Genomic DNA, 17304 nt, shown 5'->3' with positions numbered 1-17304 from the left:
TAGGTTGCCATTGCCTTCTCCAAAGTACTCCTTAGTGAGTACTTATTGAGTACTTTCCTTACTCAGTGAGTACTTTTTCATATTATTTGTCTCATTTACCTAAATATTAATAATTTGATAGTCAAATTATCAAACAAATAAGGTAACTCAAATGAGTGAACTATTTTTTGTAAGAGATTTTTCACAAGAATAGCATTTATCTTTATAGTCTAATAAGTAGTCTACAAATTGTACTACTTTTTATCTCGTTACAGGAAAATGTGAGAAAATAGTGGTATTTCTACAGATTATTCACATTTTTATATATGCATTACACATTTATTCATTTTTGGCATTATGTGAAAAACAATAAAGTTCATCTTTATTGTAAGTTGTTGGTTACATCTTTTAATCTATAGAGAACAAAATATTATTAATTTGTGCTCTTCAAAGGTTGATATATAGATATGGAAAAATACCCTGTTTCTCAAATGTGAAGAAAGACGAAGTAGAAAGATGATCCAATTTGAAATTTCACTGAAAGGCTGTTGTCTGGTCAGTTAACTGGGGAATACATAACCCAGCCTCTTTATTCCAACTCCTCTGGAATTCTGTTATCTTTAATGTTATTAGTGGTATATAATATAAGTAGAAACATAACAGAAGCTACATAAAAAAGCTACCTAAAAAGTCTACAGATTGGTTTTCCACTTTATTAATGATCATACATAATTATTAAGTTTCATCACAGCAGTGTTTTTAATGTTCATATAACAATATAAGTTAAGCTGTGCTCAAAAATCTTAAGTCAGAATAAAAGAAATAAGCTCTTACTTTAGGCTCATAAGTACTATTTGCAAATGACTCACTGACAACTGATTTTAGAAAAATTAAAACTTTGCTCTTTGCCTAAAGATACAATAATTCTCACTGGTGGATTCTTTAGAAAGTATCCACATTAGAAACATGTAATTATCACATCTAAAGTTCTTTTTCAACAAAACTAGATTTTTACCAAAACAGGCACTTGTGAAAAAGGGAGCGAAAGAAAAAAATAAGTGAGGTAAAGGAAGCAGAATAAGTGGAAGAACTGTTAAGAATAGAGAAAAATCAAAAAATAGCTCATTCTTATTTTAAATATTATTATAAGGTGTTCTATTTTGTCTTCTTATACCACCCTCAGTTTTAAAATTACAGGCCAATTGGGAAATACGAAAATGAGTACAGCGCTTCTTAAAAGCAAAGAAACCCAATACCGCTACTGTACTGAGATAACCTTAACTTAGAAGAAGTCCAATAGTAAAGATGGGAGAAAAATCTACATCCATATATATTTGGAGACTATGACATGGTGTGCATGCGTGCATGCCAAGTCTCATCAGTTATGTCCTATCTTTATGACCTTATGGACTGTACCCTGCTAAACTTCTCTGTCCATGGGATTCTCTACGCAAGAATACTGGAGTGGATTGCCATGATCTCATCCAGGGGATCTTCCTGACCTAGGGGTCAAACCCTAGTCTCCTAATGCCTCATGCATTGGCAGGAGGGTTCTTTACCACTAGCACCACCTGGGAAGCCCAGGACATGCTGTAGCTTGAATTAAATAACTTGTTCTCTTATAGCTTTGCTCATCTAAAGATTCATTTTAAACCTAATAACCTCTCACTTTATGATCAGGCCTTTTATTCATTCTATAACCTAATCGTCTTTCGTTATTCACATATTAAACAAATACCAGCTTTTGTTCCTATGCTTCCAGAAATTTCTCTCTTTCTCAGCTTTCCATTTGTAAAAAGGAGCAATCATATTTGTTATCCTTCTTATAAAACTAAAGTGTTAACACAATAAAGCAGTTTTTAGTTAACTAAAAGGGTGTCATAATATTTTTAATGCTAGTATGATAGTTAACATTATATATTAATACAACGTAAATTTATAATGCCATGTAAAAGCTCTTATTTCTCTTACTACACTGAAAACATAAAAAGGAATACTATTACTAAGCAACATAATTCAATAATAGGAGAAATATTCACATCAGAAGGTTTTATTTATGATGCCTTTCTTACAAAACATCTATAGATATTCTCTATTTAAATACTTGACAGATTCCTATACTACATAATACAGAAGAGATACTTTATTATCTTTTTATAAGTGAAGAAACAGACTCACTAATAAATTTAATGAATAATGCAAAGCCAGTAAATCAATAAAACTTAGGCTTGTAGACTCCAATTCTGAAATTAATCCATTAAATCTAATCGCTATGTGCTTTCAGTTTAAAAAGCACTATACCCTATACAGACAGAGGAAGGATCTCTGTATTTTGTTTAAATGCTACAAAACATAAAAATGCATAGCACCATTCCTAACATGTAGCAAGTGCTTAACAAATGTCAAATACTGAGATTTGTACTAAAACACAAATCTAAGGTCACCTATGTTGTGCAAGTTGCTATTATGCACTATAGTCAAAGAAAGTGTGAAAATTGAACAGCTCTCTCAGAGCAGTATAGAATAGAAGTTATGGGCATGTTTGTTTTCAAATGTGTGTGAATTACCAGAAGATGTCTGAAGAATGCAATATGCCAGCAATAATCTTGAAAACTTAATGAAGATTTATCAAGAAACAGCAGTTTTAGAGATACCAGTTACCAGGAATATAGCCTTGGACATTACCATAAAACCTCCAAAGTAAATTCGGAAAAGAATGTGAGAAGATTTAAGATATATTTTGAAGAAAGAAGAACTAACAGAACCTTCTGCCTTTATGTTTTCACCCAAAGGCCAACAAAAAACAGCAATGTAATTATATACTTAAGCAAAGATGGAAAAATGTAAGTATACATAACTACTTGTGGTAAATAAATTGTTCAAACTGATAAGCCAAACAAATAAATATAATTTTTTTAAATTTCCCTAACAACCATAAATTAAAAATTAAGGCTGTAAAGGCAACATCAGCCTGACAAGAGGTCAGGATGGACTAAGATCCAGGATGCTGTAAAATAATGGAACACAAAGAGGCAACATTTGACTAAACTCAAATTAATGCTCTACTTCTAATATTTATCATAATCACTTAAAACAAACAATTATACTTTATAGCAGAAAAATTTACAAAAGTCTCAAAAAAGAAAGAATGAGAAATAAATAATTCAGTGAGTTACAACCTGGAAGACATTATTTATTAAGTAAAATTGATATGTTAGAAGAAAATATTTACCTTTATTATAATGGGAAAAAAATCTCTTAACAAAGCACTTAAAAATAATGAGGCCCAATTTTGAAAAACTGTTCTAAAAAGAGGTGCAGCTACCCCATGCAAATGAAAGATCATAAAAACAAAAACTTCTTAAAAAGGTAAATAATAGCTCTTATATCCACCCATAATTTGAAAGATAAAATATTTTATCCTGTAATTATGAGATTCTCCCAAGGAATCATAATTTACATGTGAGTGTACCCTTGTGTACACACACAGGTATATACATACACACATATACATTTTTTTTTTTGGTATAGACCTTTGGGCTGACATCGTAGAATCAGGATCTTTAATTTAAGCTGTGAAGATCCCCAAATTTTTTCAGATCATCCAGACTATGGTACTTAGAATAACGTAGTTAACTATCCAAAAACCACCTATATTTCCTTCAAGTCTGAGATTTAGAAGTCAAAATAGAGTCTATCCTTAAACAAAACACTTCATAAAACTGAGGATAATGTATATGCGTGTATACACACAAGTACATGTCTCAGGACTGGAGTTGAGTTCTTAAGGTTAGGGTTATAGGCAACTGAATAGTTGACTTAATTAGGGCAGCTGGTCAGAATAGGAAGGAAGAAGTTAGTTCTACCGACTGAAATGAAGTGAAGTGAAAGTCGCTCAGTCGTGTCTGACTCTTTACAACCTCAGGGACTATACAGTCCATGGAACTCTCCAGGCCAGAATACTGGAGTGGGTAGCCTTTCCCTTCTCCAGGCCAGAATACTGGAGTGGGTAACCTTTCCCTTCTCCAGGCCATCTTCCAACTCAGGGATCGAACCCAGGTCTCCCACATTGCAGGCAGATTCTTTACCAGCTGAGACTGGCACTAAGCAAATCCCATTACCTAGTCAAGAACGAGTAGATATAACCATTTCTACCAACATGTAGACAACATACACAAAAATATACACATATATACTCCTGAAGCTGCTCATGTATTGGGTTGGCCAGTACAACAGTGCCTCTTTCAGGCTACTTTGATGTTCATTTTAGCCCATATATATGCTTTATTAAGTGTCTACCTATTCTCTATCCAAATTTTAGAACAAGTTTATTAAGAACAAGTGAACCTCAAAATAGACACTTCACACATATATGTCACAAAATGAAAACCTGTATAAAATAATTTCCAATATAACTTATTGCGGGGAGTGAGCTCCGCCCCTGGCAAAGGTCTTGAGGAAGGAGGCTTGGCATACGCAAAGGCGGGATCAAGCCTCAGGAGTCTCCCTGGAAATTCTCGAGCATCTACCCCCAAAACCAGAGTCTGCCTACTTTCTGCTTTGTGCTTTCACCTACACCCTCAGACTTTACGGGGGCTGTCCCCCACTACCTCTCTCTGAAACAAGAGTTAGCTTACAGCTCCAGTTAATTCCTGGGTGTGACAGTGTTTCAACCTACAAACTCCTTTGGAAATCCTCTAGCCTGCCTGAAAAGGTTTTTCCAGCCACATGTGATTGCTCAGAGCCTCTCAACTGTGAGAGGCATGAGATGTTCTAAACTGTCTAAATACAGATTCCTTTGAGCAGTTAAAAGATTGATTAGAAATTGTATTGGTGAAGGATTTTCACTTTTCGGGCCAATGTTTGCTGCTAAGTTTCCATATCCCTTACCTGCTGTGTCCCTGGCTGTGTATTGATTAATATCATTGGTGTAAATAGTAGCTTTAATGTTTGTAACCTGGGACCCTTGAGTTAATTCTTTTTCTTGTTATAGCCCACCACACCTTTGCTCTGTAGGAATGCAACTTTATCTAATGTTTTTGGAGGGTGGCGCTTGACTTATCACCTTTAGAGAAAAATAAGTTTTCTGAAGAAAGGGTCTTAAAATGTTAACAGGCCTCCGGGCCAGAAGATGATGCAAATCACCTAAGCTTTTGCATATGATAAGTTTGCAGGAAGAAAGCCTGGCTTGCTGCATGACTCTACCCCTTCCCCCATTATCCTCTATGCATAACTTAAGGTATAAAAACTACTTTGGAAAATAAAGTGCGGGCCTTGTTCACCGAAGCTTGGTCTCCCCATGTCGTTCTTTCTTTCACCTTCTAGCTGAATTTTTCCTCTGAGGCGGGGAAGCTCGTCAAGCCTACTAATTTTGCCTGGGCTTCTAAGATCCGACCGGGGAGGCCTTAGTGTCTCCTCTCCTTTGGGAGAACGGGAGGACGCCTGCGGCCTTCGTAGGTGACGTAAATTCCCTGCTTTGGAAGTTTATTCAGCCTCTTTTCTCCACTGAATTTCCTCACTGAGCTATCCTCATCCTATTACTCTTTATATCTTTGATAAAATATTTAAATAAATAGGTCGCCGATGCTGTCCCCGTTTCGAATTCCCTGGATCCACCGGGGCTGGACCCCGGCAACTTATTAATACATTTAAGATATATTCTATTATCTGCTTTATTCCAATGCTGTTTAAAAGCCTGCTGTCATTCCTATGTAAGTGATCTGTCCTTTCTCTCTGGCTAGTTTTAAGATTGTTTTGTTTCTAAAGTTTTACTTTTATGTGGTTAGGCATCAATTTATTTCATTTATTCTTCTTGAGATACATTGTATCTTCAGGATCTGTAGATTCATGTTTTTTTCATCAGTTCTATAAATTTACAGCCATCATCTCTTTAAATCATGGTCTTTCCTCCATTCTCTCCTTTGGGGGGTTTTGATATATTTTGGACCTTTCATTTCACTCTCCATGCCCTATTTCTCTATTTTTTCCATTACATCATCTCTCTATGTGATAGTTCTGATATGAGATAATTTCCTCAGGTACATATTTCAGTATGCTAATTCTCTCTTCTACTGCTCCAATCTGCTGTTTTATCTGTCCTCATATGTAAAATTTTTAACTTTTATTTTCTTATTTCTAAGAATCCCATTTTCTCCCCATTTGCTAATTCATAAATGATGGTCTCTTGTTATATTTTTATCTTTGCAAGTATGTCTTTGTTCTTCGGATATTTCATCATCCCCTAGTGAACCCTGGATCTCCAGGGACAGTTTGATATACTTCTGCTGTGTCTGCGTCCTTTCTGGTTTAGTATTCGTCCTAAACAAATTCCCCTAATATGAGCAACAAACAAGAATGGTTACCTGAGTCTTCTCTTACATTTTGTATTTGACAGTTCTAGCAGTCATCTTTTAACTCCACCTATTCATTGATGGTTTTGCTGCCTTACTTGTGCTTGGGGAGTTTATATGTCCTTTGATAGGATATGCCTCAGAAGGTATGTTCTTTTTTACCGGGCCAAGTTTTTCCACAGTGGGAAGGTATTTCAAAGTACCAAATCAAAATATATTTAGAAATCTATATTCAGAAAAAAATTAAAGCTATTAACAAAAAGCATTTAAGTCATAAAAACATTTGCCTTTTCCTAATCTTAAATAACCATATATTTTTTCAGTTAAAATCTCATCTTTATATTAAGCTTCCTTGGTGGTTCAGCCTGGATCTGCCTGCAATCCAGGAGACACAGGTGTGATCCTGGGGTCGGGATGATCCCCTGGAGAAGGAAATGGCAATCCACTCCAGTATTTTTGCCTGGTAAGTCTCATGGACAAAAGAGCCTGGTGGGCTACAGTCCACGGGGTTGCTAAGAGTCAGACAAGATTTAGCAACTAAACAACAACTTAATTAAAAAGTCACCATTTTATGCTCTTATTAAACACCTGTAATATGCAAAATATCCATTCTAAAGGAGATCAGTCCTGGGTGTTCACTGGAAGGACTGATGCTAAAGCTGAAACTCCAATAGTTTGGCCACCTCATGTGAAGAGTTGACTCATTGGAAAAGACTTTTTGATGCTGGGAGGGATTGGGGGTAGGAGGAGAAGGGGACAACAGAGGATGAGATGGCTGGAAGGCATCACCGACTTGATGGACATGAGTCTGAGTTAACTCCGGGAGTTGGCGATGGACAGGGAGGCCTGATGTGCTGTAATTCATGGGGTCGCAAAGAGTCGGACACGACTGAGTGACTGAACTGAACTGAACTGAATATGCAAAATGCTATGGTCCTAAATATTCTAACACAAACCACGAACTATGAAATTTGAAGACAGGCTTTCTGGTAAATAAAATAAGAGCTTTCTACAGATGGTCTTAAGTTTTCTTTTCAGTTACTAATCATCATGAGAAATAGGACATCTAAAAAGGCTTTTACATTCTACCCTTCTTTTAAGATTGATCTTAATTTTGACCAGAGGGCATCCAGTTGGGGAATGAGAAAAGAATTTAACTTGTAAGAAATATTTTCTTTTAGAACATTTGTGCAAAATCTCTATAATGAGATTATTACATGCCGGGAGCCAGCACGGGAGATCCCACCCACGACAAGGTCATGTGGGAGAGGCCTGTTGGGCAAGGCGAATCAGGACTCAAGGGACCCCCTGGACCTGCTTGAGCATCTACCCCAAACACAGAATCTGTCTGTTTTACTATTTTACGACTTTCACCAACTCCTATGAAATTAACGGGGGGCTATCCCTGACCACTTTTCTCTGAAGGAAATCAACTTAGAGCTCTAGTTAATAAGCCTCCTGGGCACAATAGGAGTCTTTCAATCCAAACCCCTCAGATGGCTTTCTAACTTGCCTGACAGGTATATCCGAACTCCCACAGCTATGCATATGATTGTTTACAGCCTCCCAACCACGAGAGGCATGGGAAGCTTAAGATATTCAAATAATATAGAGCCTTTTGAGGCGTTAAGAATTATTAGAATAGAACTAGTGAAGGATTTCATTGTTGAGCCAATGCTTGCTGCCAAGTTTCCATATCCCTTACCCACTGTGTCCCTGGGAGTATATTAATTAATATAGTTGATATATAGAAAAAATAAGTAGTGGCCTTGGTTTTAACAACTTTAGACCCTTGAGGTAGTAAATTCTTTCCTTGCTACAGCCCACTGCACCTTTGCCCTATAGGAATGCAACTTTATCTAGTGCTTTCAGAGAGTAGCACCAAACTAGAAAAATTACTTTTAGAGAAAATAAGTTTTCTGGTTAACTAACCTTTATCAGAACAAAGAGTCATAAAATGTTAACAGGTCTCCTGGCCAGAAGATGATGTAAATCACCTAAAGCCTTTGTATACGATAAGTTTGCAGAAAAGAATGCCTAGTCTTGATACGGGTCAAGGACTGCTGACTTTGCATGACTCTGCACCCCCTATTATCCTCTCTGTACAACTTAGGGTATAAAAGCTCCTTTTGAAAATAAAGCTACAGACCCGGCTTCATCAGAGCTTGGTCTCCCCGTGTCATTCTTTTTTCCTTTACTCTCCTTTTCTCTCTCTGTTCTTCTTTCAGGATGACTACTTGGAATACAGGGGCTCTCTGAGTACACTTTTTTGCCTGGGCTTCTAAGACCCAATTGGGAAGGTGCTCTGCATCTTCACCAGGGAGAGGGCGTCCTGCGTCCTCACCCCACCAAGAGGGCACCTGCGGCCTCTGTGAACAGAGCAAGTTCCGAGTCAGGAGCTTTATTAGCATTCTGTGTAAACCAAGGAAGATCAAGCCTCTTTCTCTCCCCTTTTACCTTCCTTATCACCGATGCCATTCTCCTGAGGGAATCCCTGGATCCTACTGGGGCTGGACCCCGGTAATTACCTCTGAATGCACAGTAAGAAAACATCTATTATTGTAATATGGTTATGAATAAACCAAAGAAAAATTGATTCCTGAACATCTAAAATGTTTTTATGCTGCTGATGGAAAATAATTTCTATTTCTTCATAAATACTAAATATTACAAGAAATCTAAAAGCATTCAGAGAGAAATACAAAGTCTTCAGTGGTTTGTATTTTATAAATATCCATATACCTGATATATCTAACCAGTGAACTTTTCAGGTATTGATTTTGATGTTTATGGAATTACATACTATTAAACATACATGAACTGTGGTGCTGAGAAGACTCTTGCGAGTCCCTTGGACTGCAAAGAGATCCAACCAGTCCATCCTAAAGGAGACCAGTCCTGGTGTTCATTGGAAGGACTGATGCTGAGGCTGAAACTCCAATACTTTGGCCACCTCATGCGAAGAGTTGACTCATTGGCAAAGACCCTAATGCTGGGAGGGATTGAGGGTGGGAGGAGAAGGGGACGACAGAGGATAAGATGGCTGGATGGCATCACTGACTTGATGCACATGAGTTTGGGTGAACTCCAGGAGCTGGTGATGGACGGGGAGGCCTGGCATGCTGCGATTCATGGAGTCACAAAGAGTTGGACATGACTGAGCGACTGAACTGAACTGAACTGAAATATACATGATGAAGCTTTGCACCAAACAGTTTCTGTATCTGAGGCAACTGACTTTGCTTAATGTTCTCTTTCACTTCACTAGATCTTCTGTGCTACACATGTATTGTGTTAGTGCTTGTCAGCAAGACAAGAAATACTTGATGTAGGAGACAAGGGGAGAAAAAGAGAAAAAGGGTTTCAGAGACTGGTTATTAGCACCTGCTATTGTCATTGCTGGTATTCAAAACTGAAGGAGTGAAACTTCTTCCACAGAATGCTTGCATAAGGAAGCTACATTTTCCTCTGCAAGGTATTGAATATAATCTACTATTCTTCGAGAGAGAAAGGAAAAATAAGAAAAAGAAAAATTATATGACAACTTGCTTGTTAGGAGTAGTTGCCTACAAAGAGTCTCCTGATTGCAAAGACATTTAGATCTTCTTATTAAATATAAAAAGAATTTGAAGTCCAATAAAGGTATGACAGAAATATTGCCTTTTCAGGTTAACCTTTACCAAAGAAATATATTATACGACTTTATTTCCAGTTGAAGCTTTCTCAAAATAAAAACAGAATTTCAGATGCCACAAAAAAAGTATATTTATGACTAATAAAACAAGCTGAATAAAATGATTTAGTCATATTTTCCTTTATTCCAGATCTTATACTTTAAAATATCTATTTTTTTCACTAAATATATTTTTCAGAATGAATACAAGTAAAGCAGAATCTTTTAAAATTGTTCATCATTGTTAAAAAAAAAAAGTTAAATCTGGATGTTATTTCTATTTTACTGCTTTTCCCCTGACAAAACTTTGATATTCCCATAGCCGTATTGTCAAAATAAATAACTTTAGTAGGACATCAGGTGTTGGGAGAAAAAACAGGTTACTAAAATTTTTCTTAAATGTTGCACTTTAAAGAGATTACTTTAAAGGAATCACTGAAGTACTGACCAATAGGAAAGAAAGTAATTGCTCTCAAGTTTGAAGGCACATATCAAGTTAGGGAGGACAAATAAATTCCAAGTTCAAATGACTAATCAAATCCATAAAGAAAATCATGAATATCAACTGAAATTCCTGACACCCAGAATTCAAGTGAGCTTTAATTGACAGTGAGAATAAATTAAATTAACAAACATTTTCTGTGTTAGTATATAGTTGTATCTTGGAGTGTGTGGGGGTAATGCCTCATTGTTCTTGCAATTAATTCAAGAACAACCTCTTGAACACTAATTATCTATTTATCTAGTCATTCTCTATTCTTTCACTATAAAACCAATAAACTTGGTTTGAGGTAACCCTGTATATTAACAGCTACCAAATCACTAATCTGTCACTGAAGGCCCTAGGTTTTAAAATTAAAGAGATTCTTATTGGCATTTAAACTATTATCAGAATCCTTTAGATGTGACAAGATATTAAATAGAGACATTCTTAATCCTGAATCAATAATGCTTGTAAGAGGCAAAAGCATTCCCTCATAAGCAATCACTCTGACTTTGAACATTTTCCCTGAATAATTAGAAGAAAATAACAAAAATTTGTGGATGATATTAGAAATGCATGTTTTGCCAAATGCCTTTTTTCCTCTTTTGGAAAGTAAGTTCCTTGAGAGCAAGGATTTTGTGTTACAGACACCTAACCGGCTGTGTAGCACAGAGTTAAGCCTTTTTCAATAGATTCTGAGAGAACTGTTAGATGTACTGAATTAATTTCTCTTTTATTCATATAAAATAGTACAGTTTACACACCACCCTTGAGAGAACTGAGACAACAGTCACTCAAATCATTTTCTGTGTTTGATAATTTAGATGAGGAACCTTGGCTAAAATCACCCAAAATTTATTGAGTTAACAAGGGAAAACATTATCACTTAAAGGACTGAAAGTATTTTTTCTTAAACACATTATTAGTGCATTTTTAACTACTCTAGTTTTAAACCCCTTGATGACAAAGAACAATCCTTTCCAATCTTTGTAACTCCATTAAGGTCTAAGACACTATGATGCAGAGTTCAATTTAGGTAGAAAGCCAGGTATTCAAATTGAAGACCAATAAATTGAAATGAAATTAAAAGACGTTTGCTCCGTGGAAGAAAAGCTATGACAAACCTAGACAGCATATCAAGAAGCATAGACTTTACTTTGCCAACAAAGGTCTGTCTAGTTGTCTATGGTTTTTCCAGTAGTCATATTTGGATGTTAGAGCTGGATGTAAAGAAACTGAGTGCTGAAGAATTAATTGATGATTTTGAACTGTAGTCTTGGAGAAGACTCTTGAGATTCCCTTGGACTGCAAGGAGATCCAACCAGTCCATCCTAAAGGAAATCAGTCCTGAATATTCATTGGAAGGACTGATGCTGAAGCTGAAGCACCAATATTTTGGCCACCTGATACGAAGAACTGACTCATTTGAAAAGACCCTGATGCTAGGAAAGACTGAAGGCAGGAGGAGAAGGGGATGACAGAGGATGAGATGGCTGCATGGCATCACCGACTTGATGGACGTGAGTTTGAGCAAGCTCTGGGAGTTGGTGATGGACAGGCAAGCCTGGCGTGCTGCACTCCATGGGGTCACAAAGAACTGGACATGACTGAGTGGCTGAATGGAACTGAATTCCTGTTCCTATTACTGGTTCCTATAAACATAACCTGGATGCCTCATCTCAGTTCCATTAACTTTAAACCTTGCCTTTCAAACACTTATCTCTTCTCTTCTTTTAAGTCTGCACTATTTCATTTCAAATATTTTTTAAGTTCAACCTTCTCCAGAATCACTTTTGCTTTCCTCAAACCTCCAACATTTGTGTTATTTCAATTTTTTCTCCCTTTTATTCTTACAATAGAGGGTCTTCTAAATCTCACTTGGTCTTCTGTCGTCTTTCTAAAAGTTTATAATTTCTTCTACTCCTAATAAAAGTATCTTGGACTTGTTATCATACTAATGTTGTATCATGTAAATGATGTAGTTTCCCTGATGTCTTTGCTACTAATTTAATTTCTTCTTAGACAAAAGTATTAAACGCTACTGAATTCACTTCCAAGTAAATACCCAAAAGGATGGAAAGAAAAAAGGTACTTGCACAACAATGTTCATAGCAGTATTAATAGTCAAAAGATGAAAACAACTCAAGTATCCCTCGGCAGATGAAGAGATAAACTATTGTATATATACACAATGGAATATTCTTTAAAAATGGATGAATGTGTGATATATGCTACAACATGAATGAACCTGAAAATATTATGCTAAGTGAAATAAGTCATATAGAGAAAGAGAAAAATTTTATGATTCTACTTTTATGAGGTACCTAGAATGTGCAAATTCAGAGACAGAAAGTAAAATAGAGGTTACCAGGGGTTGTGGAAAGAAGGAATGTGGAAAGAAGGAATGTTGAATGTACAGAGTTTCTATCTGGGATTTTGAAAAAGTTCTAGAAATCTATAGTGGTGATGGCTATACAGAAGAGTGAAAGTATTTAATGCCACTGAATTGTACACTTAAAAATGATTAAAACAGTAAATTTTATGTTGTGTGTATTTTATACATTAAAAAAATCTACTGAAATAATTTTCTTGATATTCCTAGAGCAGTCCTTTGGTTCACATTAATTTTACCTCTATTACTAAAAGAAAAGAAAAAGGAGAAAAGAACCAACTATGCATACCTTTTTCTCTATTCCCTGTTTATCACTCTCTTTTTAGCTTTCCCCTATTCCTTTTCCCTCTCATTTTTTGAAAATAAAATGAAATTTAATATGGATACTCAGCATTTTCTGCACTCATGCACAGTAATGTGGATACATATGCACATAGAACACTTCAAGTCTACATACACACACATGCACGCATGTAAACACTCCCCAGTTTAAATCTCCTTAGATTCCTGAAACTGAAAATTTCACAATTCTTCCCTACTTCTTGTCTGATCTTGTCATTCATTTAAATATAAAGGAATAAGACAATAAGCTTTACATGCAGATAATTTTTATTTCAATTTTTTCTAGATGCCAAATACTAATATCAATTTAAAAGTTTACCTACACACAAGAAAGATAATCTAAAATTTAGGAGGAAAAGATAAATACATCAAAAGGATCTCTAAATGATAGTACATAAATTACGGAGTGGCAGAGAAATGATATTCTCAGGAAAAAATGGAGCAGAGTGGAAAGTTACTTTAATCTTACCTACAGAGAACTATAAGACAATTAAATTTATTATTTTTAGAGATGATACTTGAAAGTTTCAAAAAATCATTCTGGTCTTAACTAAAAAGGATAAAAGTAATAGGAGCAATTTATCCTCATGAAGCCCTGAAAAAATCAGGGAAAACAAATTAGAAAACAAATTTAATATATGGAAAATTACTGACAGATCCCACATACAAGGAACAAAAAGCACATAGTATGTGATATGAAAAGGCAACTGAAGCAAAGATGATAAATGATTTAGAAAGAAAAATCTATTCCTAAATAGAAGGAAGAATGTAGAGTTGTATAAAAAAGCAGAAAGGATGGTGGCAGTGAATTTAAGTCAGTTTAGGAGTAAACTGGACTGGACTTGAATAGTAAAGGATTTTACATTGCTAAGATATGTTTGGACAATAAGTAGGCAACACTTCTCTTGGAAATAAAATCTGATTAGGATTACAAGACAACAGATGAACACCACCAGAGATTTAGCACAGAAGTATAAAGGAGGCAATATGGACCAAACAGCAAGTTGCAAGGCTGAGTACATAGGCGATAAATGCAATGTCTCAAGTCAACTAACTGGGCAGCCATGTGCAGCAAATAGGTAGAGAAGAACAGTAGTCAAGCATATTCAGTCAGCAGTCCAACTTAGTGGCTCAAGGCAAGTGGAGATAGGTAACAGAAGTGTTAAACAATCTGAACCTACTTATAATATTACAGGCATAGACTGGGTAGGGCAAGATCAGGCAGACAGACAGCACAGCACTTGGAAGGCCACAGTAGAGGAGAATGGTAGGAGAGCAGATAAACAACGTTGGGCAGTCTAAAAATGCTAAAATAGCAGATGAATATGTAGTATCAGGCCATTTGCTGATGGACAAAGCACCAGTGAGTGAAGAACGCAAATCATTCAGCAGATAAGTAATGGGGGCAAAAAGTAGAGACAAAAAATCAAAGGCAGTCAAACAGGAAGACAGAACAGCCGAGAAGCGATGACAGATCATCAGAAGCAGTTGGGTAGGGTAGTGAAAAGCTGTCAGCAGGGGAACAAAACACCATTCAGGAAAAGATGAGATTAAGAGTGAAGCAGTCTCCTGAATGGAGTGTCTTCCATCTAGGAAATAGTCATCAATAAGCTGCACATGAGAATCCACAAGAGAAATAGCACATAAATGGAGAGAGCAGATGGATCTGAACTCTATTGCCCAGGGATACGAAATGACCCTAGAACATAGATACATAACAATCCACAAGGAAATTAAACAAATGGGTTAAATGGGTCCAAGCATTTTTTATGATAATAAAATAAATCAAAACACTAAAAATTATTAATCTGGAAATGGTCAGCTGGGATTGAAGTCTTCGCTTACCCCTTTCTGGAGCCCACAAAATGGGAATGTTGGGAATTTCTGCAGCAGAAAAACAGAAGAGAAAAGGGATTTCTGACTCCCAGTTTGAGGAAAGCAGGTCAAATTTAGGGCTGTACAAACTGGTTCCAGGAAATAGGAAGCAGTCTGAACCTTCTCCCTTCCTCAGAATCAAGCCACTCCTGAGGTTTGGGAAAGGTTTAGGAAGCCCTCACCCCATCAATCCCCACAACCTCCCCTTTCACACTTACCTCCAGTGCAAACAGTTTCCAGCAAGGAGGTACTTAGGAAAATTCACTCTCATCTTTACACCATGGCAACATTTCAGGATGGCCAACAAATAGTCCTTCCTGTACAGGCCAAGTTCCTGTTCAATGGGATCCCTTCCACCCTTTGTGAGTGAGCAGAGGGGCCAGGTTACTAGAAACTACCTACCTCTTTGAAAGTGGATGAGAAAGGAGGCAGGGGTAGTAATAAAATAAACAGTAGTATTAGTAAATACCTTGATGATCTCATCAGTTGTGATGAATTTTAATTCCATTAAGATGCTGATGACTCTAAAAAAAATAGTATCTCTAAGCTCAGATTTCTCTCAACTCCAGATGCACATATCTAACTGCCAGCTTAACGTCTCCATTTGGATATCTAAAGGCAGTTAGAAATTTCTATGACCAAAGTAAAACTCCTGATCTTCCTCCTCAAACCCACTCTTTCCACAGTCTTCTCCATTTCAGTAAATGGAAAGTCCATTCTTCTAACTGCCCAAGTCAAAGTCTTGGTATCTACACAGTAGGCACTCAACACATTTGATTCTAACAAGTGTTCATTTCTATAGGGCAACTCCTTTTTCTTATTAAATTCTCAGAAAATTCTTCTGAAATGTTCTGACTTAAATTCTCTGAACACTCTTACATACTATAAGCTTTTGAATAACAGAGCAGATGCGTGTACACAGTGGTAGGAATGTTCTAAAATAGAGGTTGGCTAACCATAGCCAATGAGACAAATCTTGCCTGCCACTTGTTTTTTGCATGCCCGGCAATCTAATGTTAATCTTCAAATGTTTAGATGATTTAAAAAAACTCAAAAGAAGAGTAATACTTCATGACACGTGAAAATTATGAGAAAGCCAATTTTAGCATCCATAAATAGAGTTTTATTGGGGGCAGAGCAGCGCCCATTTATTGATATCATCATATAGCAGCTTCTGTGACAGGCTAGCATAGTTAAGCAGTTACGATAGAGACTATAAAGCCCACAAAGCCTAAACTATTTATTATTTCTAAATATTTACTTCCTCTAGAGAATAAGTTTGCTGATCCCTGTTCTAAGGTATCTTATATTTAGAAGGCAAACAGTAACAACTGAAGTTTGAACAATGTGAAACTAGAGCATTATTTTTAATATTGCTGCTACTATTGCACAAGATACACCCATGAGGGAAGGTGCATTTATATTAGGATTGGCTTTCAGTATTATATAAAAGCTGATCTCTCATTCCTCTAATTATTAATATCTAATACTGATGGTGATATTCATTCATCACCCCACAGAGCAGTCCCATCTTAAGGGACAGGATACAGTATAGGTAAGCCTTGAAAAATACTAAAAAGGAAATGTATGAGAAAGGGAAGTAAATAGGACCCACAAATAGAACTCATATCAAAGCATGCATATCCCATAATTAGCCAAACCTCTAAATATCATGTTTAACAACAGTGGGGAATTATTATAATGTGAATCTCTTTGAATCTCATCAATAGGGTTATACTAAAGTGTCCTCTTTTATAATTTAGGTCTCCTATAAATTACAGTGTTGAATCTTTGAGAGTGTGGGAAACATATGATAAGATCGCATTTTTTTATGGCCATGCCACACAGCATGTGGGGTCTTAGTTCCCCGAACAAGGATCTAACCCGTGTCCCCTGCATTGGAAGTGGGGAGTCTTAACCACTGGACCACCAGGGAAGTCCCATTTTTATACAATATTCAAAACTAAGTTATTTTGTCATTGCTTCAAATTTGTAGAAAAGCATTTAAAAATTTTTTTAAACTATTCAAAATCATCTCCTAATCAAAACTGACCTTTCTTCTCCTCTTATAAAGTTTCACCCTGAGGATTATTACATGCAAGAGTAATATATCATATGCTGCAATCAAACTTACAGGAAAGAATGAAGAGGTGGGGGACAAACACTTAAATTATCCCAATTACATCATCACTATAATACTATCTTCACA

General features: G+C 36.3%; 1 protein-coding gene across 12 annotated transcripts in view; it reads right to left on the bottom strand.

The window, feature by feature from the left end:
- Positions 1–17304, bottom strand: part of GPHN (gephyrin) — a 537169-nt gene that overhangs the window by 271399 nt on the left and 248466 nt on the right. For 6 of the 12 annotated variants that reach the window (XM_061429172.1, XM_061429169.1, XM_061429176.1 and 3 more), the window contains exon 5: positions 15066–15104. The exons of the other annotated variants lie outside the window; for them this stretch is intronic. In XM_061429172.1, coding sequence (XP_061285156.1) covers positions 15066–15104 — 39 coding nt within the window. The remainder of the gene's footprint in view (positions 1–15065; positions 15105–17304) is intronic. 12 annotated transcript variants of the gene reach the window in all.

This window comes from Bos javanicus, chromosome 10 (genome assembly GCF_032452875.1).
Source record: "Bos javanicus breed banteng chromosome 10, ARS-OSU_banteng_1.0, whole genome shotgun sequence".
Taxonomy (NCBI): domain Eukaryota; kingdom Metazoa; phylum Chordata; class Mammalia; order Artiodactyla; family Bovidae; genus Bos; species Bos javanicus.
The sequence above is the reverse complement of the archived record's forward strand: the minus strand, read 5'-3'. Positions and strand labels throughout refer to the sequence as shown.